Consider the following 26,966-nt stretch of genomic DNA (forward strand, 5'->3'; position numbering starts at 1 on the left):
AGAGTGCTCCAATACCCCCCAGAACCAGTTGAGACTGGTTTCCCTCAAGCCCTGTGCCAGGGCAGAACAAAGGGAAAATGTTGTTTAAATACTGGGGCTGTGACCCCATGAAAGTGTGCTTGTGCTTCCTTGGGACCTGCTGCTGCTGAGCCCCAGGAGGAACCGCCACCAGGGACTGCCTCCCTGCTAGAGGGCCCTGTGAGCTGGCCTGCCTGGGCCCAGCCTTGTGCCCTGGGAGTGTGGAGTTCCTAGCTCCTAGCGCCTTGTGAGCGCTGCGCCGCTTTTGGCGTTTCCCCACCGGAAGGGGAGACTTTTGTGACCTGCAGTGCTGGGTTGCGACGTCTACGGAGGGGATCCAGATGTAGGGATTCTCCCGCATTGCGGGAGGAAGCGGGAGCCCAACCCACATTTGTGTCCTTTTACAACGGGAACCCACCCCGCAGTTTTGGTGCTCCTGTTAGCGGGATCCCACCCTACAATTGCGTGTATTCAAAGGCGGGAGCCTAACCCGCACCTCTGAGCCAGAGAGGAGAAGCGCCGTACCTCGAGACGTGATCCGGAAGCCAGGCGTCTGCTGCCTGACTCTGGGCGGGGCCAACAGAAGGAGGCTGCCGAGACCGCCAATTGCAACGCCAAAGGAGGAGAAGCCCTGCGTGTCCCAGAAGAATCGGGAGCCTGGCAGGCTCCATCTCCGCCCCCCTCGTGAATGAGAGAGAGAGGCGGGCACCGAGAGGCCCCAGGAGAGGGGCTAGCCGAGGCACATTGTCAGTGCCTTTCTCCCGATTTTGAGGGGACCGGAGGAGTCAAGATGGAGAGCCCGGTGAGTGGGGCTCAAATTTGCACAGTTGGTGCCCGTGCTATTGGGTGCCGATTTCTTCACAGCTGACCCGCCCGTTGGAGGGCAGCTGCAACGTTAGGGCAATTTTGGTTCCCTGAGTGGCATGGTGGTGCCAAAGCTGGCTGGCTTCCTCAGCTGCACTGCAAGAACGCGGGCAGCTGCACTGAGGGGGCATATTCATTTTGAGAGAGGAAGGGGTGAGAGGCACCCCACGCCCCAAGTGCATTGCGCACAGTGTTTTTACTGCATTGGTAGCCAAAGGGCCAGTGGAAGTCCCCAGTTAGAGTCCTGACATTTTGGAAAGTGGGCATTGGGCCCCAGAGGAAGGCCAGTTGGCCTGGGGTAGTTTGCATGTTGGTAGGGCGCAAGGCCCTAATGTTATTTCCTAATGCGGTGATGCCTAATGCAAATGTCATGCTATGATGTTTTTGCCCAAAGTGATGCAGACATAATTCGTTTATGTTGCAGGTGATACTGCTAAGTACAGTATTGTACCAGTAGTTACTGGTTGTGTTATTTCTGCTACTTGTGCTTTGTGATGGTTCTGACAGTGGCCCAATTGGCCCGGTCATGTATATAATCCCCTGTAAATTACTACCTGGTGCCAGTTGGCACGGTGTATATGTGTGGTTATGATCTAATGTGTTTATGGTAATACAAAGGCTACTTTTTATATAACCTTGTGTGGAGTTTCTTTTGTAATGCGCCTAGTGTGTTGCTGCTGTGTGTGTGTTGTGCAAACGCTTTACAAATTGCCTCTGGGACAAGCCTGACTGCTCGTGCCAAGCTACCAAGGGGGTGAGCAGGGGTTATCTTCAGCGTGTAACTCCCTTGCCCTGACTAGAGTGATGGTTTCTGCCTGGCTTAGGCGCAAGCCCTAGCCAACCAGAAATCCCATTTTAACACCCCTGATGCAATTTTCATCACAAAAACCTGGCTCAATGCCTCCCTCGCCACCATAAGGTGGCATCACCATCATTCATAAAGAAACAATCTGGTGCACCACCACGGAGGACAACACCACCCCGATTAAGGAATACTTCAATTTCCAACTCCACACCAATGACAGAACAACCATTAGAGGCACCCTCGCCTACAGACCCCCAGAACCACACAAAGGTTTCTGCAACACCATCATCAACTTCATCGCCCCGCTAGCCACCAAATCCAAGCACTACATCTTCCTCTGAGACCTCAACTTCCCCCTGGATGACCCCACAGACACCAACCCTTCCAACCTCCTGGAATGCATGGGCACATCGGCCTGACCCGGCTGGTCACTAATCCCGCACACAGAGCAAGATACTGGACCCCATTTTCACAGCGAGCGACAGAGTCAATTACGGCTATGCCACAGAACTCACCTGGTCTGACCACTCCATTGTCCACTTCACTACCGCAAGATCACCATGCACCACCACCTGCCCCCTCAACACCGCCTCCTGCAGCTGGAACAAAGTGACGCAAACCTAATGGAGGGATGCTGTCAACACCACCCAGCCCGACCTTGTAACCAACCTGGAACAAGCACTTGCAGAACTTCACCACCTGGATCATCACCACCGCCAACCGCGTCACCCCCATCAAGTAAGTCAAGCCCCACAGAGCAACCAGACAAGCAAGCTGGTACATGCCAGTACTCAGGACCATGAAACACAGCTGCAAACAACTGGAAAGAAGATGTCAAACCAGCAGAGACACCATAGACGAACCCACCTGCAAGGCAGCGCTCAACAACTACCACCAGCTACACAGATGTTAAAAAAGACGCCAAAGCAAACCCCATTTAATGCATGCCCCAACCACACCAAATAACCTTTCAGCATTGTCAGAGGGTTCTCCTGCTCTACGACCACCAACAACACAATCCCTTCCTCACAGGATCTCTGCAGGAACAGCAAGCCACTTCAACAAGTTATCCGCCATCTACAAGAACTTCGAGCCCCAACCCACGGACTTCCACATCATCCTCGCTCCAACAGAAGCCCTGCCCGCTTGGTAACAGCTCACTATGCAGAACACCACAGACATCATGAACACCACCCACTCTGGAGCACCCACGAACCCCTGCCCCCATCACCTCTTCAACCTTGGAGGCATGGAAATTAGTCACCAACTCACCACCCTCCTCAATGCATCCATCACCACAGCCACCTTTCCTGACACGTAGAAGTCAGACCTCTTCGCAAGAAACCCTCTTCACAAGAAACCCTCCACCGACCCCACCGAACTCCAGAACTACTGCCCCATCTCACTGCTCGCTTTCCCCGCCAAAGTCCTCGTGAAGGCCATAAACCTGCAGCTCACCGAATACCTGGAGAGAAACAACCTGCTTGAAGCCTCCCAGTCAGTTTCTGCAACAACCCCAGCATTGAGACTGCTCTAATAGCCGCCACAGACAACATCCGCACCATCCTCGACAAAGGAGAACTGGAGTCCTGATTAAGCCTGGGCAAAGCACTACGCTACGCTCGCGTAGTGCGAAGTTTGCGCTACTTCGCACTACGCGAATTGCACGTAGCACAGTGCAAACATGCGTAGCGTAGCGTAGTGCAGCGGTTATTTTTTGCTTGCTCGCGGTCCTCAACATCAAGTTGGCGACCACGAGCAAGCAAAATGACATCCCGGCGAGACTTTTTCCTTGTTCGCGCTCAGCAACATCAAGTTGCCGATCGCGAGCATGGAAAATAAACATCCCGGCGAGATTCTCAACGTGGGGAGGTCAGGTTTCTCATTGCGAGTGGTCACGTATGCTCGCGACCGCTCGCGATGAGAAACTACCAGTCTGCGTTGAGAAAGCTGCCACTCGAGTAAAAATCTACTCGAGTGACAGAAAACTACAGCTCGCACTGTGCAAGATGCCGTTTTCAATGATTGCACAGTGCCGGATGCTTGTCCGCACTGTGCAATCATTGAAAACAGCATCTTGCACAGTGCGAACAGGGTACTACGCAGTTCGCGAAGTGCTACGCGTAGCTCGCGTAGTGCACTTTGCGCAGCTTCGCGTAGTGCTACTTCGCGAACTACGCCCAGGGTTAGTCCTGATCTTCCTCGACTTCTCCACAGTGTTCGACGCCGTATCCCACCACACTCATCAAGTGACTGCACCACATCGGAATCTATGATGCCCTCAGATGGATAGCATCATTCCTCATGGCACCAACCCAGAGAATCTGCCTACCTCCCTTCACCTCAGAACCCAAGAGCACCACCTGCAGCATCAAGGTTCGTTACTTAGCCCCACCCTTATTTAATACCTTGATGGCACCCCTAGCCAACATTGTCAAAACCCACAACCTCAACATCATATCATACCCTGACCACACTCAGCTCATCCTCTTGCTCTCCGCAGACCCTACCACCACAAAGACAAACTTCCACAACTGCATGAAGAACGTCACAGACTGAAGAGCAACTGAAGCTCAACACAGACAAGACCTAAGTGCTGATCTTTGGAAACAACACTTCCCCATGGAATGACACCTGGTGGCCTGCCGAGCTCGGACCCACTCCCACACCGACAGACCACGCCGGCAACCTCGGCATCATCCTGGACAGCAAGCTGACCATGAAGCGAGAGATCAATGCAGTTTCCTCCACATGCTTCCACACCCTCCACATGCTGCAAAGAATCTTCAACTAGCTCCCCATCGATACGAGAAAATCTGTTACTCAAGCCCTAGTCACCAGCCAACTGGACTATGGCAACACACTGTACGCAGGAGCCACCACTGAACTCGCAAAGACTCTACAGGTGATACAGAACTCAGGAGCCAGAATTTTCCTCAACCTGCCCAAACAGACCCACATCAACCCAATGGGAATCTCCATTGGCTCCCCGTCCAGAAAAGATGCTAATTCAAGATATTGACACACGGCCTACAAAGCCCTCCATGGCCTAGGAACATCATACATTAACTGCCACCTAACTTCCACCAACCGTCCAGAGACCTCCACTCCGCCACCCTTGCATAGACCCAGCGCATCCGCCAAATATCACAGCAGAAACCGTTCCTTCTCCTACCTTGCCGCCAAGTCCTGAACAGCCTTCCACTCCATCTCCAGACATCACCCTCGCTGGAGTATTTCAGGAAGAGACTCAAATCCTGGCTTTTTGACGGAGCCCTGCTACCCAGTGCCTGGATACCCTCATGGATGAGTAGTCGTGCTATACAAAGATGGATTAAATGACTAATCACTTGTGAAGTTATCCAGGAACTTGAGCAGGTGAGTCGGCAAATTGTCCCAGCACAGTTATTTGAAGAGCCAGGTCTTCAGCTTCTTGTGGAACTCAAGAAGTGAGGAGGAGGCCCTGATGTGCAGGGGGCAGTTGTTCCATGTTTTGGGGGTGATATAGGAGAAGGAGCGACCTCTTACTTTGTTTTTGTGAATGCGGGGGCTGTATGCAAGCGAGAATAAGGTAGAGCATATGTGTCTGGTTGGTTGTTGAAAGTGTATGAATTTGTTAAGGTATTTTGGTCTAATGTTGTGTAGGGTTTTTTATGTGTGAGTGAAGAGTTTGATTTGGTGTGTTTGTGAATTGGGAGCTAGTGGAGATGCTTGACGTGTGGTGTGGTGTGGTAGGTCCAGTATGAGTCTTGCAGTGGCATTCTGGATGATTTGGAGTCTTCGTAGGAGTTGTTAGGATATTCCGGCATAGAGTGCATTGCCATAGTCGAGCCAGCTTGGGATGAGTGCTTGGGTGGTGATCACTCTGGTATTCTGTGGTAGCCACTTGAAGATCTTACGTAGGATTTGGAAGCAGGAGATGCTGAGTGCCCTGCTCATGTCCTGTCATGAAGAGTTCATCATCTAGGAGAATTCCCACGTTTGTAACGTGTTTGGGGGGTGTTGGAGTTGGTTCTAGCACCACCGGCCACCAGGTGGAGTCCCAGAGGGAGGTCTGATCTGAACTTCCGTCTTGTCGGTATTGAGCTTCAGGAGTTTGCTCTCATCCAGTCTGAAACCATAGTTATGCAGTTGGTTCTGGAGGTCGTAGTTTTGTCCATCAGGAAAAGGATGAGATGGCGGTCGTTGGCGTATGAGATGACAAATACCTTGCGATTGGATGATGTTGGCTAGCGGGGTCATGTAAATGTTGAACAGAGTGGGGCTGGGGGAAGATCCCCAAGGACCTCAGCATATCAGTCTCTTGGTCTCTGATTTGAATGGTGGCATTCTGATTCTTTGGGTTCTTCCCGTGATGAAGAAGCAGATCTAGTGATGTGTGTGTCCTTGGGTGCCAATTTTGTGGAGTCTTCTGATCAGTTGGTGTGGGAGTTTGCTGTAGATATTGGTGATTTTGCTGTAGAAGAAGTTTTATAGGTTGTTGCAAAGTTGTTGAGAGGGAGGGATGTTGACAGTTGCGGAAGGTGTGGTGAAGTCCTTTATGATTGAGGAGATCTCCTTGCTCCTGTTGAAGCTTCCTTCAATGTGTTCAGCTAGTGCAAGTTTATTGGTGTCTCGAAGTTGCTAGTGGTAGCATCTGAGAGCAGCCTGATCTGTCTGCAGTTTCGTGACCGGATCTCCATTTCCTTTCAAGAGCTTTTTCCAGCAGGCTTGCTTGTAGATCTGCTATGTTTAATCAACTTTGATGGGTGCAAGGGAGTATGCACAGTTTCCTATCCAGTTATTGAAGTTTAAGATACCCTTGAGCAGTCGTTTGTGGGGTAGGATTGATCCGTGGTGAGGGCGCTTAGCCAGTCTGCTTCTGAGATTTTGCCCCAGCTGTGCCTTGGAAGCCTGGTGCTGGTGGTTGCATTGAATTGCTGTGTGCTGAATGATGGAGTGGGAGGTCCATGTGAGCGGTGTGGTGGCAATGTATTTGATGTTGTTGCTAGTGGTGACGATGGGCTCCAGTGTATGTCCTGCAATGTGTGTGCCAAATGGTAGGAGCTGGGTGAGGCCGATGTTGCTCAGGCTTTCGAGGAGTGCTGTGGAGAAGTGGCCCTTCCTGTCTTCCAAGTCTCATTTGAGGTCACTGAGCAGTAGGCTAGCTCCAGAGTCAATGGTAAGCGGGACAACAAACTCTTTGATGAGGTTGGGAAAGGTGGTACTTGGTCCGGGTGGTCGATAGTTGAGGGTCCCGACCAGGGTGAAGTTATCGGAGATTTTAAGTTTTAAGCGCGGGTGTTCCATGAATGGGGCGGCAATTTCTGCGGTGGTCGAACACTTGATGGATTCTTTGAAGATGATTGCAATTCCTCCTGCAGGCTTGTGGTTGAGGCCCTGTTGTGTGATCTTGTAGCCTGTCGGTATTGCTGTGGCGATGTTGGGTGCTGATGTGGAGTTGAGCCAGGTTTTCATGATGAAGAGGAGGTCTGGTGCATCGCTACTTAGTACGACCCAGATCTCAGTTGCGTGTTTGCTGAGTGATCGTGTGTTGAGCAGCATGCATGTGAGTGTTGTGTGGGTTTGAGTATGGGGTGTAGATTGGGGGTGCAAATGGTGTAGTTGGCTGATGCGTCGGGTGAGTGTGTGGGAGCTGCATGATAATTTGCAATGCGACCGGGAGAACGCGACCGGGAGAACGCGACCGGGAGAACGCGACCGGGAGAACGCGACCGGGAGAACGCGACCGGGAGAACACTCCCACTGTGTTGTGAGGAATGGTTCAGCAGCGGCATGGTGAGCGGCCTCCCAAGCAGAGCGACCAAACTCAGGCTGCTTAGTATCATGGAGGCATGATGGGACCAGGGTTTTTGGCACTGGGTGCGGTCCAAGCCCAGACAGGCTTGTCTTTGGCACACCAATTGTGCAGTGGCACAGCGGCCACCATAAAGTAGGTTCTGGAAAGGGGGGCTAAGCACATGGGGGCAGTGGGCGAGGCGTGTAGGAGAGGGAAGAAGAGGCTAGAAGGTGATGCAGGAGGAGCAGGTAAGGGGGAGGCAGGAGGGAGGGGAAATGTGTGGAAGGGACTTTAAAAAGGAGAAAGAGCTGCAAGGGGAAAACAGCACTAAAATAAAAACTTAGAGCAGAAAAGGCACAAAGAGAAAGCTACACATAAATAGGAAAATGCCAAAAAAAGAAAAGGGCACCAAAAGGAGAGGGCCACAATAGTGGAAGGAAGAGGTAAAAGAGTAGAAAACACAAAAGAGGTGCAAAAGAGAGAAAGGCACTAAAGAGAGAAAGGCACAAAAATGGAAGAGAGCAAATAATAAAAGTGGAAAAACGGGTAAAAGAGGCCAAAAACATGAAAGAGGTTCTAAAGAGCGGAAGGTAACAAAGAGAGCAGGGCACAAAAGTGGAAGAGATCAGAAAACAGGCATGAGAGTGAATATGACAGAGCGAGAGAAAGAGAGGTGGCTGGGTGAGGAGGAGAGAGAACAAAGAAGGAGAAGAACGGGTCCGAAAAGGCCTAGGCGGGTCGGAGGACCAGCCCCAGGTAAGTGTGTGGGGGGCTGGGCCTAAGCACATTAAACTGTAATGTTGTGCATGTGGGTAATGAGCAGCTGCCAATCCCTATGCTTTTTTAAAATGGACATGGAAATAAATGTTAATATCTCTCTATGTGCCTTACCTAGGGTTACCATCTTTATCTAAAAGCAACGTCCAGCTATTGCTCCTATGTTCCAAGCATTAATAGTAAAGAACATGACAATTGGCATTTTCCATCAGCTGTTGCAGTGCACAGGACACCTGTAGGCTTTAGCCAGGTAAAAATGGTTTATGTGAAGCCAAATATGTCTCAGTCAAGTGAGGAACTTACCAACCTATCCTGTCCTGCTAGATTGATACTAAACTCTTATTTTCCCATACATTGTGATAACAAAACCGCTCGACTTCAGCTTCATCAATCCTATGCTCCTCTTTCCAGTTGCGTTTAAACTCTGTACCGGAAGCAAACAAGCAGCAGTATTGTCCAGTTTCGTTATATTCTAAATGAACCGTCCAATCATTAAATATGGTCTATTTGTAAAGCTGCAGACTTTGAAACTGTGGGCCCAGGTGCAAACTCAGGGTTTGACTCTTGACGAATAATTGTACCAAATTCCACAATTTCATCCAGCGCTCCCATGTTCAATACAAACGTTGCACGCTGTTCGGGCGCAGCTAAGTGCAAGCACTTAGTAAAAGAATGACTGACATACACCGGTAAGCACAGTGCCGGGATTTAATATTTATCGGCACCGGCCTTAAAGCCTTAATTACCAGTGGGGCCAGTGGCAACACTATCTTATCTGACATATGGCACAGAGAAGCCACAGGTCATGTGAATGATAAAACATTACATTAAATTGTAAACATGTAAAAGATGTCTATGGTTGCCACATCTACAAACCCCCAATCTGGAACATATAATGGTCTATGAATCGTAAGGACCTAATTTAGTAGTGAAAGATTGTTACTATATTACATTTGACCCATGGTGCAACATTAGGCCTGTATGAAATATTCATTAAGCCCATGAAATTGTTGACATTTCCCACAATTATTTCAATGGCAAACTGGGTTGAGCGAAAAATGTGTTGCAGAAGACATTTATGACTTAAACAAGTCCCCTTGGACGCAAAGTGGGTATCTTCTCAACACAAGATATACCCTCAAGAAGTGTCTGAAGGTGCATTAAAGAGTCGTGAGGTGGAATCAAGACTACTCAGCCTTGGTATTCAGCTCCCCGATCTTCAAAGCACCGGCGGAGGGCTTCTGAGCAAAACCTTGAGCACCAGCACTTATTGGTTTACAAATTAAGCAGTGTACCTATCGATAGCAAAATAACAATCAAACTGAAAGGGCAAATCAATGTTCTGAGGAGTATTTACAATGCTATTATTGGAATGAAGAAGACAGGTTGACCCCATTTCCATTTGAGGCAGAGTGCTACTGTATTCCACCACAGAATTGGGTCGCTACAGAATTTCTCCTTTTTTTATCTCAGATTGCAATTTACGAACTGATTCGATGTTCCGGAAGCTCTGCCTGCATGCCACAGGTTAGCGAAGAGAAAAATGTCAATGAAACAGCGTGCAGAAGGCTTAAGATGTGATGACTCGCGCAACATGCACATTAACGCCGCAGAAAGACACCACACACTGTAAAGCTGCTTAGGTAAAAAAAATAAAAACAAGCATTTACAATGCAATGGTCTCGGCATTGGTAAAGTTAGAGCTATTGGCATTGCTCATGACATTATTTTTGTTTATGTTTTTGTTTTTAAAACATGTAAAGAAACGGCATTGTCATGAGCAATGCCAATAGCTCTAACTTAACCAATGCCGAGACCAAACAAAACAACTCAATAGTCCACTCGTATAGGGTCGTTTTGCCCATCCTTAATATGGCTACGCGACGCGACATGCAAAGATGCAGATGAACATGCGCGTAGAAAACTCAATGTGAACTTTGCCTGTACCTGCCCCAAAAAACGGGCACATTATAGCAAGAACGACAGCCATCTTGTAAGCCTCGTCCAGAGAGGCCGGGCAATCAAAAGCACTTTGACGAGAAACGAGTGTGAATCTGAGAGGCATGTCGCAAATAATTTTTAAACACTCCATGTCTAACTTTGATCATCCTCACGAGTGTTAATCATTTCACAATTTTTAAAGAATCTCCCAAAGGGGCGTGACCAACATAATTAAGGGCGTCGCTTATACACTTTAAACTAGAAATCTGTGCTGCTTAGCAACTGGTATTTTGCTGCTTGTCATTGCATGCAGATCTACAAGACAACAAGTAACATTACACCTACAACAAACAGTATTGTTGACTTTGTTAATGGTTGTTGATTGCATAAGATAAATAAGCAACAAATATGGCTTCGTTGTATATACCATTGAAAATTGTTTATTTCTTGTGGGCGAAGTTGCGGCGTAAGAATAGAGTTGCCGACCTTGGAGCTGGCGTGATTCTGGACAATCCCCGTGCCTACTAAAAATAACATGATCGTTGTCTTTGTGCAATTTAACGGGTGCTAATGTAAGACGCTCCAATATATTCGGGTAAAGTTCACGCAGTATAGAATTTAAAAAAAAGTTATATTAAAAACCGTTAAAAAATGTTTCCCACCCCGAGGGTGAGGGCATAAAGTAAACGGGGAGCTCTTAGCAACTGCTTTTTAAAACAGCACCGGCAGGACCCAGCCCACTTAAAGGCCCCTGTAACAGTGGTATACATACGCATTAGCGGTGAAGGCACATGACACCGGTGACCAAGCAACAATTTCCAAATATCTGACTTCCGGATGTGGCTTCATGTGCCTACCGACCTGCCGCCAGGACTTTCCGTGCAGCATGTGCTAGACGAGACCTTGACCCAGAGCGGGGCAGGGTTTGGGGAGGGACTTGTGCAATGACAGGAGGCGGCAACAAAGAGCCAGATATCTGCTCGCGCGGGTAGAGGGAGGCTATACTGCAGATGGGTACGGAGCCCCGAGACCAGAGTGAGGCGGAGGATGGCAGCGCAGCACGTGAGTGCTTCCGCGTTCCACGCTGCCTGTTTAAGGGGGCGTGCAGTGTGCTCATCAACCCCGTGCGTGTAAAGCTGCCTGTGAAGGAGCGTAGCACATGGCCGTAAAGCTTAGCTAGCAGCACACCAGTGTTGCTGTATTGTGTGCCCTTTGTTGTTACTAGAGCCCGGGGGGAGGGGTTGCGGGGTTAGTGGTAGTCACGTGCAGCAGGCGGGAGGCAGCTTGTGACGTGAGACGGGCACTCCTGGCTATGGCGTAACGGAGGAGGCGGGAGGGCGCCTCAGTGTAAACACGCTCTCTGCTCCCGTTTCCAGCTCATCGGGACACAGTGCTGTTCCGTGATCCAGCACTGCCCTCGTAAGAAAGCTTCCTGCGTGGCTGGGCGAGGACGACCATGTTCTGCTGCCATAATAGTAGGCTTCCCAGTCGTGCTGAGCATACGCGACCCTCGTAGCTGTCATCTTCCTCTTGACAGCATTACAATAAGCAGGTTTATTTGTCCAACTAACTGTATCTGGCACAAAGGAGATCAGATGAGGGAGCAACGCCGGGACACCACCGCCTTTCTCCGAGGCACAGCAGAAAATGCCTCGGAGAAACGCCACGTCCTTTTCGGATTTGGGGGCGTGTTTTGCTGTTGTCTCCTCCCTGAGACTTCTCGCAAAAAACACGCCCCCCGATCCGAAAAGGACGGGGCTTCAACGGAGTGACTGGACCTCTTCTCCAGTGGCTGGCCAGCATTTAAGAGGCCAGCCAATGGAGAACAGGAGAGAAGAGGGGCGGGTGCAAGCCCCTCTTCTCAAAGTCACTCAAACTCATTAAATCTCGGAGCGAGACTGCGCAAGCGCAGCCTTTCGCAGCCGAGACCTAAAAATACACCGGAGTAAACGAAGCTACAAATTAAAATCTTGCTTCGTGGGTTCTATTGTCGTAATCATCAATGTCCCTGCAACGAAACTGAACAGCCAACCTTAGTTATAACCTCTAAATGTTATGACACTCATTTTTGGCAACCGTCATCCTCATCAGATATTAATGAAGAGCAATAGAAGGGGGGGGGCACAAAGCAGAACGATGGAGGGGACGAGAAAGACGGAAACCCGTCACAAAGGGGGAAGGGGGAATCTGGAAGAGTGAGATAGAAGGGACAGGCAGGGTCTTGTAGTGAATTTAGGAGGAACGAGGTGGATTGAAGACTGCCAGCCTTGGTATTCGGTGCACCAACATTTAATTGCAACGGCCGCAGGCTTCTGAGCAGATTTTCGGGCACCAGCACTCATTCTTTTACAAACTAAGCCCCACAGTAGGGTGACCAACCGTCTGTAAATTTCACGGACAGTCCGTAATTTCGGCCGTCTGTCCGTTGTCCGTGAAGGATTCTTTAACGGACGCCATTTGTCCGTAATTTTAACCGGGCACCGGTCGCACCACTCTAAAAGCAGCACAGCTTATACCCACCTCCCTGCTTGACTCCGATGCTGCTGAGGTCGGGTGTAACAGACTCCATGCAGTATCAAAGCTCAGATCCCCAGCAGCATTGGAGAGGCACAGCGGGATGGCAACCCTCACACCTTCCGCCCTTGATGAGCTGTTAAGAGGTTTTGAAGGTGACTGAGAGAGAGGGGCTGCAGCTGCAGGGGCATCTATTCAAATGCAAACAGCCCTGAATGGGTCATGTCTCTGCAATTTGGAGGGGGCCTCACACTGTTTGCTCTTGATACTTGCACAATTGTCTCTATTGCCTCATGTAACGTACCGTTTGATTTTGTAATATGCTCACTTATGTATCATTACTGCTCCTATTGTGAAGCGCTCTGACACCTTCGGGTAAAGTCTCTATATAAAAACGCAATAAATAAATAAATTCCCTTTCTGCCCAGGGCCCCAAACATCCTAGAACATGCAGTCTATAATGTAATAAAATAAAGAAATGGCGCAATCGCACCCACACTGATTAACAAAGTATGGAGGGCAATCCGTTAAATCAGTTCTCTTGGAGTATCTCCTTTAAGTACTGTACATCAGTGTGGGGTGGCAAAACTAACACTTTAGAAAGAGAGCCTGTCTTCTGGTTGTATTGTCCAGGAGGGAGCCCTACCCCCACCCTGGAAGGGCCAAGATGATACCTGAATACTGCATGCCCACCCCTGTGCCCACCCTGGTGGATCCTGTTCCCCCTCTTGTGATGGCTCCTGCCCCCCTCCCCCCCAGTGATGGCTCCTGTCCTCCCATGTGGTGGCTCCTGCCCCCCCCCATCCCCATCTGTGATGGCTCCTGTCCCCCCTATGATGGATCCGGTCTCTGCCCTGGGTGGCTTCTGCCCCAGTCCTGGAATGGCTCCTGCAGCGAGGGTGAAGTTCTTGATGGGCCTCTTCTCAAAAAGGATCAGCTCAAAATTAATATGGAAAGGTGGGCGAGTGAGTAAGTGAAGGGATGGGTGGATGGCTGGATGAATTAGTGAAAGGGTGAATGGGTGAATTAAAGATTGAATAAATGGAGAATGAGAGAGGATGGATGGATGGATGGATTGATGAGTGAGTGAGTGGAAGGATGGATGAGAGAAAAGGTAAATAGCTGGATGTATGGGTGGAAGGGTAGCTGGATGGGTAAAAGGGTGGATGGATGAGTGAAAGGATGGATGAGTGAAAGGATGGATGAGTGAAAAGGTGGATGATGAGTGAGTGGATGGATGAGTGAAATGATGGCTGGATTGATGAATTGATAACTGCAAGGGTGAATGGATGGACGGATGAGTGAAAGGGTAGATGTAAGGATGGATGAGTGAGTGAAAGGGAGGGTAGATGGACAAAAGGATGAATAGATGAGTGAAGGAGTGAAAGGATAGATGGATGAGAGAAAGGATGGATGAGTGATAGGGTCAATGGATGGATTCATGAGTGGATGAGTAGGTGGATGGAAGGAAGGAAGAAAGGATGGCTAAGTGAAAGGGTCGACGGAGAGAGAAAGGGAAGATGGATGGATGACTGAAAGGGTGGATGGGTGGATGGAAGGATGAGTGACTGGATGAGTAAGTGAAAGGATGGCTGGATGGGTAAAAGGCTGGATGGATGAGTGAATGGATGGATGGGTATTAGAGTGGATGGATGAGTGTACAGATGGATAGGGTGGATGGATGATGTATGGATGAGTGAAAGGATGGGTGGATGGATGGGTGAAATGATAGATGGAAGGATACATGATGGATAGGTTTGCAAATGGTTGAATATGTGGGCTTACTTATATACTATTGCGCGACCTCCTATGATGTGTCTGTAAAACTTGTCTATTGTCCTGAAGTTTTGTCCTGAATTTTGACCTCCTGTCCTGAATTTGTGTCCTGAATTTTGACCCTTTGTCCTGAATTTTTACACTCACCGTCCTGAATTTGCACCAATGCCAGTTGGTCACCCTACCCCACAGGCACATACCCTTGCATTTGCAGCTTCGAATAGTTTTATGGTTTAAATGAAAGTCGTTTTAGAATGGATTTATCCATTGGATCCAACGAAAACCCCATCCTAAATTGGGCACCATTTAATCATATACCTGTAGAGAACTCACAGACCGGCGGTGTGCAGAGATTGGTAGCCTTTCAGCAGCATGAAGGGAGACGTGGGTGGCTTCCTGAATACAATTGCTTGCAGCCAGCCCCGTGCAAACCAACCCAGGCCTTCATCATCCCAGCTCCGGCTGCTGGCACTCCCAAAGTGAAGTGCAGAAGAGGGTGGAAGGGTGCTCGTTCCAACTGTTAAACTTAGAAACACTAAGACACTCCACCCCCTTGAATCTTGACAACACACGTTATAGCTTGCTTAAGATAAAAGACATTCATGGCCCCGACATGCCCCAGGCTGCCAGGCCACGGCAAAGCGAGGCCACGGGTACCACTGCATCCCAGTCCACTAGTGGCAACAACAACTCCAGTAGTTCTGGCATTGATGTACTACACATGTAAAACACAAATGCAAAAATGCTGTATGAACACGTTAGCAAAATTATGCTAAAGTGTTGAACTGGCTTATTTTTAAACAAATTAAAACATTCAGCAGATCGATGTATGCACAGAAGAATGACACTGTACCTTGTTTGTACTGGTGATAGGCGGAGGCACCAACCCCGTTCAGTGTCACTTCTCCACTGACATTAACCAAAGGGGAGCCATCCCCGAAATCAAAGGAGAAATCCGCTTCATCCGTAGCTTGCGCGCTGAAGGCCAGGGTTTGGGTAGCCCACGTGCCATCACCCTGGCTCAGAAGCGGGGCATAATCCAGCCCAAAGGGGAGGCTGACTTTCACCCCAGCGAGCGGCGCCCGCACTGTAACCGGGTACGGAGCATGATGGACCTCCGGGCTGCTGGAGAACGTGCTGAAGACGGAGACGGCAACGTGGCAGCTTCCAGGTTCAGAGGCTTTCATGCTTATAGCGCTATGAAGACAAAGGAGAGCGCTGAATATGTTTTAGTGTGTAAGACCACGTACACGGTTTGAAATATAGAATTAATACCACAAAGGATTTAATCACTTTAACATGACCACGAAGCTAGGTCAACATTTCATAGCATTTGTTTAAAAAAAACAAAAAAACCTTAATCGTGAACACATTAAAGCATTAATGTATGAACAGCACATACAATATTTAGTATCTACATGCTCATGCACACATTGCTTTAAAAAGGGGGCCAGATTAAATTAGCAGCAACACAGGCGATATCAAACTACTAGCCAAAGGTTTTACCAAATCATGTGTGAGATAATGTAATTCGAAGCAATCCGAATAGTTATACCAAGGAGGCAAGCATGGAACACACCAAACAAAAGTGGCGCCTAACGAGCATAGTTTCTACTATTACCAAGGAGCACATTTCAGCCATCATTGCTCAGAATAAAAGTGAGCCCCTGCTGAGAGCAGTGCGTGGGTTTTCTGAGCCACATTACGGTTCTTTTTATCACATTTGTCAGACAAGTTTGTCAGTATAACAACATTCATAAGCGTATGAAAGTGAGTTGTTGAGGTGAATGGTAATTTTCAGAAACTGAAACCATAGTTCAACCCCTGGTACCTATAGCACAGACTGGCTTAACTTAAACTGTGCAAAGCATTTAGAAGTGCCAAACCAGTTTAAAGGTACAGAACCCTATATAAATCCCAATTCAATTTATAAAAATAGAGGATAATTTAATGAGCAAAATGACATATCTATAATGCGGAACCGGCGATATGATTTTCAAAAGATTTAGGAAAAATAGCATAAAAAAGTGCAAACCAACACAGGTAATCAATGGTCCCAGTAGATTGAGATCTATGCACGATTTCAGGCTGACTGCGATGGAGCACGAGTCAAATACACCAACGAGGTTCGACCAGGTTGGAGGTTTTACCTTGGGGCTTTGGCTTTTTCTGAAAGTCAAAAGCCTTCAATGAAGCAAGCAATAACAAAAAATGGGTGTGGCTCTAATCAGCAAGGCTGAGTCCATTAGCATAAAGAACAAATTGATTGCGAATGCTGATAAGCAGTTTAAAAAAATGAATGGAACGCGGAGGAGCTTCAAACACACCCAGTCTGTGCTAATTAATAGTATTTATTCAAAGAGCATCTTTTCAGTTCATTTGAATTTTTCATAAATAATTTGAACAAACATCAAAATGGAAAACACCACGGTGAATTATTACAACAATAACGTACCATAAAATTGACAACAATGACTAAACTGCAAATTTGGCAGATATCTCCATTAACATATTCCCTAAATCATTCATACACCACTCCTCATTCATCAAAACACACACAAACATACATTCAGAACCTTGGTTACCTATAACAACAATTTGAATGAACCAAAGGTCTACCCAAACATTAAAAAAGGTTAACCGATTTGATTTGATGTGCATCAACTTAGACCAGTGTTTATACCAAACACTGGTCTAAGTTGTTTCTTTCTGTGCATTATAAAAAGAACCATGTTCAACTGTAAAACGATTTTCCAACAATAGGATTGATGCACATCAAATCAAATCGGTTAAACTTTTTTAGTGTTTGGGTAGACCTTTGGTTCATTCAAACAACTGGTAGAAAAAGTACTGTACCACAAAACAATTTAACCAAAACAACCAATGAGTTGCTGCAGTAGCGTCACTGAGCTTCATCAGATCTATTACTCGGCATAACTGCCCCCTGCCCCAAGTCCTGTGGCGGTTCACTTATTGAATTTGGCTCATGGCTGCTGAGCCAAGTTTATGACAGCAAGCTGTTACGTTGCTCTCTAATAAGCATTCTGGTCTTGAGTGTAAAAATGTGTTGCACATTAAATAAAAAAAGAAGCAAACTAGATTTCTTTTTAAAATCTTACCAAATGCCTAGCATATTCCTTTGGCATACAGCAAACGCTAAGCAAACACCTGACACGTTATAAATAGGTAAACTGACTTTCACTCATAAACCAACCTTAGAGGGACACAGTACGTTTACTTTCTACTGGTATCAGGGTTTCTCAGGAATCAAGACTAAGTTAATAAAAAGTGGGGGAAAAAAATGAGAAGTATTTACTTTAGCAACATAAAAAATAGCCTAATGTAAATATTTAAAAATATTTGCGGAGAACTTTTCCTCCTATTTGAACAATATTGTACTTTTTATTTAACTCTGAAAATGTAGAATTATCCCTGTGTTCTAATTCAAATAGCAACTATGTAGCTTTCATGGAGTATGCAGTTCCTAATATCTCTGGGTAAAACACCATTCTTGTATCCCTAGGGAAATGCGGTCTGAGGAATATTTACATTTAGGAGCAAGGGCCCTCATCCACCAAACTTGGTGGCATGCTTCATCATCGGGCAGTCATCGTTGAGCCGGTGCAGCAATGCCCAATAGGCCACTCAAGGGGGCTCTTTGTCAGAGTTCTTTTGATTGGTTTGCCGTAGCGAGCCTGTAGCGCAGGTGCTATAGTGGGGTAGACTGGAGTAGAAGTGAGAGTAATACTAAAATTAAAATTAACTAAGGGCGTCCACATCGCTAGTTTATTATAGTGGAGGTCCTTGTCAAGGGCCAAAATTAATGCCAAGCTAGAAGGGAAATAATGCTCCTTTTTGTTTTCATACGACAGTTTGGATGAATATCTGGTCAGCATGTTTCTTGCCATAAAGGTGGTCGAGATGATCTGTGACAATTCGTCAGGACCTATTGGTATTCTAATCTGAACTGGATTGGGACAGGAGTATAAAGTGCTGAAGTGCCTAACCCTACAACCCACCTACAAAGTGGTTACCTTAGATGTGGAGGCCCTCTACATTAATATCCCCCAGGATGCGATCTTGAAGATTAATGAAGGAGTCCCGAGATCAGGAAATTGGACCTTCCCCACACCCATACATTTCATTATCAAAGTTGCGACCACTGCCCTAAAAGAAAACTTTTTCAGTTTTAAAGATCAAATGTAACTTTCAATGCAAGGTACTTCTATGAATAGTACATTTTCTCCAAGTCTTGACTCCTTTTACATGTCTAACTTTGACAATGGCTTTATTTTATGTACCGATAGCCAATATACAGACAATATTCAATTATGGCATCGCTACATAGAAGATATATTGATATTATGGAAAGGTGATTTGACCACATGTGAGGAATACTCAGGATGGATTAATTTTTTTAGCACATACCTACATTTCACAAGAAATGTATCTAACAAAGAGCTATCTTTTGTGGACCTGAGTATCACAATTGATAATGGGATCCTCGTGACTAGAACATTCAAAAAGCCTATAGACCGCAACACTCTCCACCTTCTTTTTTGGCTATTCTTGAGGATCAGCCGTACTTGCAGTGATATTATGGACTTTGATATACTTTTTGCGAACATGACAGACAAATTGATGGCAAGGAATTGCCTATGCCAAAATTATGAACAAGGCCTGTAAGAGGGCCAGGAATAATAACTGGGATGCCCCGCCAGAGAACAGAATAAAAGAACCCAATAACATTCTCACATGTGTGAAAACCTTCTCCCCCAAGCCCACCAAATTTTAAAAAATCATTCACAAGCGATGGGACATACTAAAATCTGGATTCCTTGATATCTCTATCCCACAGTTTGCTTACAAACATAGTATTAACTTGAGAAGCATGCTGGGTCATACTAGACAAAAACACACAACACGTAAAAAACAGCATAACCTATGGGATGCTATCCATATGGCAACTGTTGTGTTTGTGGCCTGACTAAACCAACTAAAGAGATTGCACTGGATGGCACCCACACACATGGTCCCCCATTAACCATACAAATTGCAATACAAGAAACTGTATTTACATGATCAAGTGCCCCTGTAAACTTAAGTACATAGGTATGACTTCAAGACCCATAAATACCTTAATCAACAAACACAGAAGTGCAATTAGATGCAAAAAGGTCGCCATCAAAATGAGCGCCTATTTCCTAGAAAAAAAGTCACACCCCTAATGATATTGAACGGACAATGCAGGAGGTTTGGCATAATGCTAATAAAAGCACTCTCCTTTACAGAGAACAATTATTGGCGGTCCAGCTACACACTCACATTACGGGACTTAATGATGATATCCATGGAGCAAACTCCTTCAATATTGATGGTTTCAAAGGGTTTCCCTTAGCTGTATCCTCTTACGTACACAATACAACAGCTCCCTGCACCAATTTTTAACTGCGTTAAGAGTTCGATTATCTAGTAGTAGTTCATATACTTGGCCTATAATTAGTCCACCCTTTTCCTTATGTTTCTCAAATGTCATTAAGATACAGTGTCTATCAACCATTGTCTTAAAAAAACATTCCAGGCAACCAACTATAAACAATCTTTGGTACCTGCTACGATTGCTCTATGACCGAGCTTATCGTTACTCTGCTCTGTTGTGTTGTTCACACACAATTATCCCAGATAACTGACCAATTAATCATATTTGCAGCGAGGATCTTTCTCTGTATGTTTTTTCCCATCTATATACAAAGATGGTGCAGTACTGGTTCCATTCAGATGTTTCTTTTCTTTCCCGCTGACACACTGATGCTCCGCGCCCACACATAACGACGCACCAAATCCACATGTCGCACCACACCCATATGTTGCAACGTCATGACGGTGCGGCGCTTCTGAGGTGCGAGTACAGATGCGATGTAAGCCACGATTTTCCCTACCCTGTCACCTCCAGGATCACAGTGACTGGGTAGGTCTATTGGCACTGACCATGCATGGGGCCGTGAGTGTACTTCATTCCCAACACTGCTTGGAATCTTTTGTAAGTGTCTGACTATGACAGCAATAAGAGTCTTCACTTTCAGAAACCGCACACTGAGCGGTTCTTTGAATTCTGCAATACTTAGGAGGCCTAATGTTATTTCCAGCAAGGCTAAGACATCGATAAGCATTTCTGCCCATTACCTAAGTGTATTTCACTACTGTGTGGGGGGTTTTACGATGTAGGTGCGTGTTGTATTTCAGTCATTAGCTATGGCATTATACACATGGGTGTTTGCTGTTGTCACTTTGATATTAGTCCGTGCTAGTATTACTCCACTTATTTTGCATAATGAACTTGTCAAGCCAGGTCAATGGAGATGCCTAACAATGTGTGCTTTTCTTCTTTAATTTCTTCTACAGGTCAGAGGCTTTTAATATCTTTTTTCTTGATGACAGTATCTTCATAATGAGTAAGAGATACTAGTTTTCCCACAATTCGTAAATGGGTTATAGGGTTGTGCACTTCACCCCTTTATACACTGTCCCAATCCAGGGTATATTAGGATACCGATTGGTCCTGACAAATTGTTACAGATCATATTGACGCCCTTTATGGCATGAATTGTTGACAAGAAATTGATCTCAACTGCATTATGACAACAAAAAAAACTTCCCTTCTAGCTCCAGGTTGTTTTTATCCCTTAACAATTTTCAAAACCGTAATGGACTAGTGAAGTGGAGCCCCTCAGTTCATTTAGTGTTAGTATTTCACTCACTTGAATTCTAGTCTACACCATTCGAGCACCCTCACTACATGCTTGCTCTGCCGAACCAATCAAAAAAACTCTGGCAAGAGCCCCCTTGATGAGCCTGTTGGGCATTGCAGTGCTGGCCCAGCGAGAAGCTGCCCGATGATGAAGCATGCCACCATGTTTTGTGCGTGAGGGCCCTTGCTCCTGAATGTAAATACTCCACCAACCACATTTCCCTGGGGATAGACTAATTGTATTTTAACCAGAGATTATATTAGAAACTGCATACTCCTTGTTTATTAGCTATATACGAGCGAATGTGTATGGTGGACCTCAACTGCTTTCTGTCCCTCTCTTGTTGATATCTATGAAGCTTTCTCCAAGCCCTAAATCTAACCCATAACTGAAATTTCCTGACCCAACCATTACCCTGAACATTAACAGTAACCCTATCTCTCACCTATACCTCTCTCCCATATTCCTATTGTTACTCCTCCCATCTTACCTAAAAGTTGCTATTTGCATTTGTTCTCATGCTGTGATACGCCCTTATCCCTTCATGTACTCGTTCTTCCTCCCTCAAAATAGCCTGAATTGAAACAGTACATTTTACACATACCTGTGCACTTCATACACTCTATGCCCAACCCAAGTCCAAGCCCTAGCCCCCACCCTATAAACAGTAATCTTAACACTTAAGTACTTTCCATCCGCTATCTGTATCTTTAACCTCGTCTTTGGTGCCACTCTAAACCTAAGCCTTTGCATTTCCCACTTTTTACTTTTAGAACTTTTTTCCAAGCTAAATTTGTTCACATACAATGGCTCTGGTCAGTCATGACTGCCAAGGGTTCTATTCTTTAAAAATTTCATGGATGTTTGAGTACTGCATTAAAGGTTGTAAACTCTACATGCAAAGTACTGGATGACAAAGTCATAACTTGCAGATATTTTAATGATGTGATGCCACTTTTGCTGTGTAAGCTCCATCATGCATGCAGAAATTTAAGCAGACATGTCAAAGAGAGGCGGAAGAAAGGGTTGCTTTATGAAGTACTCAATGAAAGTGTGGTGGACACTAACACAGCTACTTACATTTTAGCGAAAATTCACCAATCTTTGCAACTCCTTCACACTATCTACGCTTAAGCCTGGGCACCTCCGGTCTAAACAGTTAGAAAGATAATAAATCCCACTCTTCTTTAAATGGTGTGTGGAAAGATTTTTGATTTGGAATAGGACTTTCCATGTGAAGACAAAAACAATACGTAAAACATCACTTCTCGCCACACAAGCCTTCTTGCTGTGAGGCATTAACAGTCATGGACCTGGCCAATTCAAGTCTTAATTCCTTCTATAGGCAAGTATAATCCTAAAGGCCTGCCCACGCTGTGTCACATGGTTTCTGTGCATGGCAAATTGGACAGTGAGCTTCAAGGGGTTGTAGATGTGTTGACTGTATCTCCAAGACCTACAGATCCCTGTCCATTACTGCATCATTGCACTGTTCATGGTATGTCATAAGCCTATTTTCTGTTCTACCCACATGGCCCTAAGATCAGGTAGGAGGGTTAACCTAGAGAACAAATCTAGTTTCTGTCGAATAGGATATTACATTAACTTGCTGTCATCTAGCCTTTGAAGGTCTTTTAGCCTGTGGATCTAATGGGACACACATCATCCTGAATTGAGCTGTCTGAGTATGGCAAGAGACAGAACTAAATTCTCAATTTGCCACTGAAATATTGGATTTCCTACTGTTGTTTTTATATCTAGCCAATAAGCACTCACAAGGCTGAATTATTTTGCCTATCTGGTGGTGGGAAGGGAGTTGCAAGGACTAGATGTTTTGATATTCCTGCCTGGCGACCAAGGTATTAGGTGACATTCATCTCTGGATACTTGGAAGCAGGTATTGTAGGACTTAGAATCAGGTGCCATCTGGTGCCCCAGAGAGCCCTGACGTTTTCTATGCAGACATTCATGAAGACAGCACCAAGCGCCACTGATTAACGTATTAAACATGTCATATAATTAATTCCAATTCATCTACAGGTAGCCCCTTTGAGTAAAGGATTAAATGCATGACAATTTACAGTAGTTGAAGTCAACGGTGTCTCCTACCATATCAATGCCTAGGTTCATAAATAACTGGATTATTAGAGAGCATCGGGCACTTCTAGGCCCATGTATCATGAATGAGGTACCTTGTCATGGGATTAGCCTGGGCCAGTCACTACTGAATATTACCAATGCCTATGGAAATAGGATTGTGGACCTTTTAAGACTCAATTGCCTTGTGGTTGTCCCTACGACTGACACATTCTGGAAGTTGAATGAGACCTCCCCAACAGTCAATTTCACTCATGTAACTCAGGAAAGGTCCACCAAGGAAACTAATAGATTTAGTTAAAATTGTATTTGAGTATGCATTTTCCAGTTTGCAAATGCTTTCAGAAATTGAGAACTCAGCCTCTAATTCTACTCACAAGAGTATGCATTTTGGCCTCCAAGTTAATGCTGACTAGGAACAAAGATACTGCACAAAGCAGAAGATGTCTCACTAAACCACAAAAGGTAAGACAATGTATGAACACATAGGGAATCGGTATAGAACAAGCCTAGCCAAAAAGGCAGCAGGGCACTGTACATTGTCAAAGGTAAGCATACAGTCAATGGGTGATTGTGGAGGGTGTTGGGAGCAGAAGTGTACCGTTACTGCATGGTGATGTAGTGTTCTTTAACAAGGTGCGTCAAACATTTTCCTAAATCGGAACAGCGTAGGGGAGATACTGATGGATACAGAGATTGTGCATAGATGCAAAATGCCTGCTGCATTGTTTTTTCTTTTTTAAACTTCTTAGACTCAAGTTTGATGGGGCACTGCTGCTGGTTGCCGAAAGCCATCAGAAATGATGACGTTCTCTGCAAGATAATTGGGTGTGCTGCTTGTTTTGAAGATGATAGGGTCCGGCAAGGGTAGCCAATGGAATGCCATCAGGATGGGGATCATGTGATCATATTTCTTCAGGCCCATAATGAAATGTGCTCTGGCATGTAGGATGCCATTAATGGGTGCGAGTGTGGAACCTGATAGGCCATGGTTTAGGGTGTTATCGCCGTCCAGATGCAAGAGTTTGAAGGCTTAATCAGCAGTTAAGAAGTGACTTTCTGGAATAAACTGTTTCACTTTTAGAAAAGGGAGCTGGTACCAGACCAATTTATGACCAGGTTTTTCTGAGTGTGAGACTTGTGTCCAGGGTGAATCCAGGTGACTTTTCATTGGGTGAAAGTTAGCATTCGAAGCCATCAAGGTTCATGTCATTGAGATCACTTCAGTTTCACAGTACTGGCCCTAGTACTCAACAATCTAGATGGTGGAGATGCCTTTCTAGCAGACCTTCCCCAACACTGCATACTAAACGCAGCAGCTCCGCTAGGTGCAGGAGCAAATAAATCTGACCACATCTATCCAATCTTAAAATCCCCTCATTGGCAAGAATTGATTTAAAGATTGCAAGAATTACTCAAACAATCCACATCACTCTACCTCCCTGTGTGAACAATAAACTCAAGAGGTTTGGTATATGGAAAATGAGGGCTAAAGATAATCTAATTCCTAAAAAATCTTAAACTAAGAAAATAATAAAACAGGCATTAAATTGTCCACCTATTAGACTGTGGAACTTTATTCCAGACCAAGTAAGACTGAATCCTAACCTCCTTGTTTTCAGAAAAAGGATAGGGCATAGAAAAAAGATGACAGAGGAACGTTCCCGCTTACAGCTGGTGAAAAAACATAATATTTAATCCAGTGAAGGAATTGAACCTCCGAGGCCTAAGAAAAGTATATCAAGAGGAATAATAGAAAAGTGCCAAAAATAAGTATTCTTAAATAAACTTGCAGGTTTGAGTGGAAATCAAATCAATTAAACCCTGTTTGAAGGGCCCTGGGAGGTGAAAAAGAAAAGTGTGGGTTGTTTGTTGAAGAAGCGATAAATAACCCTCCTCTAGAGTAGCAAGGGAAGGCTAGACCAAGACCAAAGAGGGTACAATCGATATGCCCTACCTAATTAATAATTAGGAAAGGGGTTTATCAAGTTTAAGTGATATAGATTGGGAAATGTGTCCACTATATAGCCTTAGTGGAATGCTCATGGAGTTAAGATCTTGTCAAACTTAGAATGTTTTCACTGTAAATATAATAGTTTTTCAGGAGATGTGGTTACCTGGCAAGAGGATTTCACTTTATGGATAAACAAGGAAGCTCAACACGCCCCTCAGGTGGCATACAGAAGGAATATGGTAAATATGAACTAAACGTGAAAGGGTTTGGGCATTTGCTATAAATAGGTTTACTGTCAGAAGGTCTATTAGAAGTTGCCAAAACTTCACAGGAGCAGAATGGAGCCTTTTCCCAATGCCACTCTGAGATCTTCTCCACACCCCCTGAAGAAGCATGGGAGGGGGGGGGGTTTGAAGGATTTCCCAGGGGGTAAAGGGGATGGGGATAGAGAAGAGACAGCCTTGTCTTCTTTCAGGTGCCTTCTACTTCTACTGCTACTTCTGGAGGTTCTTGGTGCAGTACAATATACATAAACACTGTAAAACAAATAAACACATTACTTCTTGTGATTATTCTCTTATAGAAAGATCTTTGACACTATATTCTATTTTCTCTGTAAGATAACATACCCTGTTTTAGGACTGGCTATTGCCTCTCTTCTGTTTTAGTAACTCTTTGAATATTGAATAAACTCCTAGCTATTGTTTTTTCTCTTTTTAGGAGTATGAATTAAAAATCATTCCTGAGTACAATTCCTAACCGCTATAAACAATAAACATTTTATCCTTAATACGGATTCGTAAAATTATCTTTCAAGTTTCTAGACTAGAAATGGCTGAATTTATTCTGTAGGCATAATAATAACTTTCTTCTTTTCTATTCCCTTTAGGGTACTTGTGTGTCTACGCTGGAATTCCTCAGGAAAAACTTTGTTAAGTATTATCCTCCAACTGAATTCTTCTTCACGATGAAATGAAAATAGTAATTTATTTTTATCTTCTGTTTTTCTCCTTGCAGAACTTTTCTGGACTCAGGAAATTGGACCCAACGAGCGACGGACACTCTACGCTTCCGACGGGATGCGAAACGAAAACTAAACTACACTATACTTCCTTGGGTACGCAAACTCGAAAAGCACCGCTACTCTCCTCACAGGCTCTGGTGATGTGCACAGTCAGGAGGGTGCGCTCGAGCCAAAACGCAGATCTCAAGCCTCACGCTCGCTGCCGAGAGACTGGAGTGCTAACTCTGGAACATCAGTGGCGGCCATCTTAGAATTCCGCAAACTAACTAATGCGGTCCTAAAGAAGCCTATCGATTCTCTCTGGAAATGACAAGTAACGGAGGTCCTCCTCCCTCTGATCCAGGACATCGCTCCAACCACCTGGCAAGCATTGTTCAGTCTCTTGCCCTGGTTCCTGACATATACAAACTCTGCACAACTAGAAACTACAGGTGTAATGAATGTTTATGTTGTAACAATGTGCTCTAAACAATGCAATATGGAGCAGGTACATGTGTTTAATAGAGATTTATGTAACCTCTGTGCTCTGTAAAAAAAAAAAAAAAAAAAAAACCACCCCAGTTTTAATAATGGGAGACTTTAATCTGCCTCAAACTCGCACAGGGGTATAACAGTTTGGCAGATATGCTTGCTGTGTACGATATACCTTTAGCAGTATTCCCTAAATG

At 45.4% G+C, this 26,966-nt stretch overlaps 1 protein-coding gene across 1 annotated transcript in view; it reads right to left on the reverse strand.

Moving 5' to 3' along the window:
- The window catches only part of PKD1L1 (polycystin 1 like 1, transient receptor potential channel interacting), a 1,386,277-nt gene that overhangs the window by 912,960 nt on the left and 446,351 nt on the right, over nt 1–26,966 (reverse strand). Inside the window, exon 14 of the mRNA XM_085607392.1 lies at nt 15,328–15,671. Within this exon, the coding sequence (XP_085463518.1) occupies nt 15,328–15,671 (344 nt within the window). The remainder of the gene's footprint in view (nt 1–15,327; nt 15,672–26,966) is intronic.

The sequence above is a fragment of the Triturus cristatus genome, chromosome 5_2 (genome assembly GCF_964204655.1).
Source record: "Triturus cristatus chromosome 5_2, aTriCri1.1, whole genome shotgun sequence".
Taxonomy (NCBI): Eukaryota; Metazoa; Chordata; class Amphibia; order Caudata; family Salamandridae; genus Triturus; species Triturus cristatus.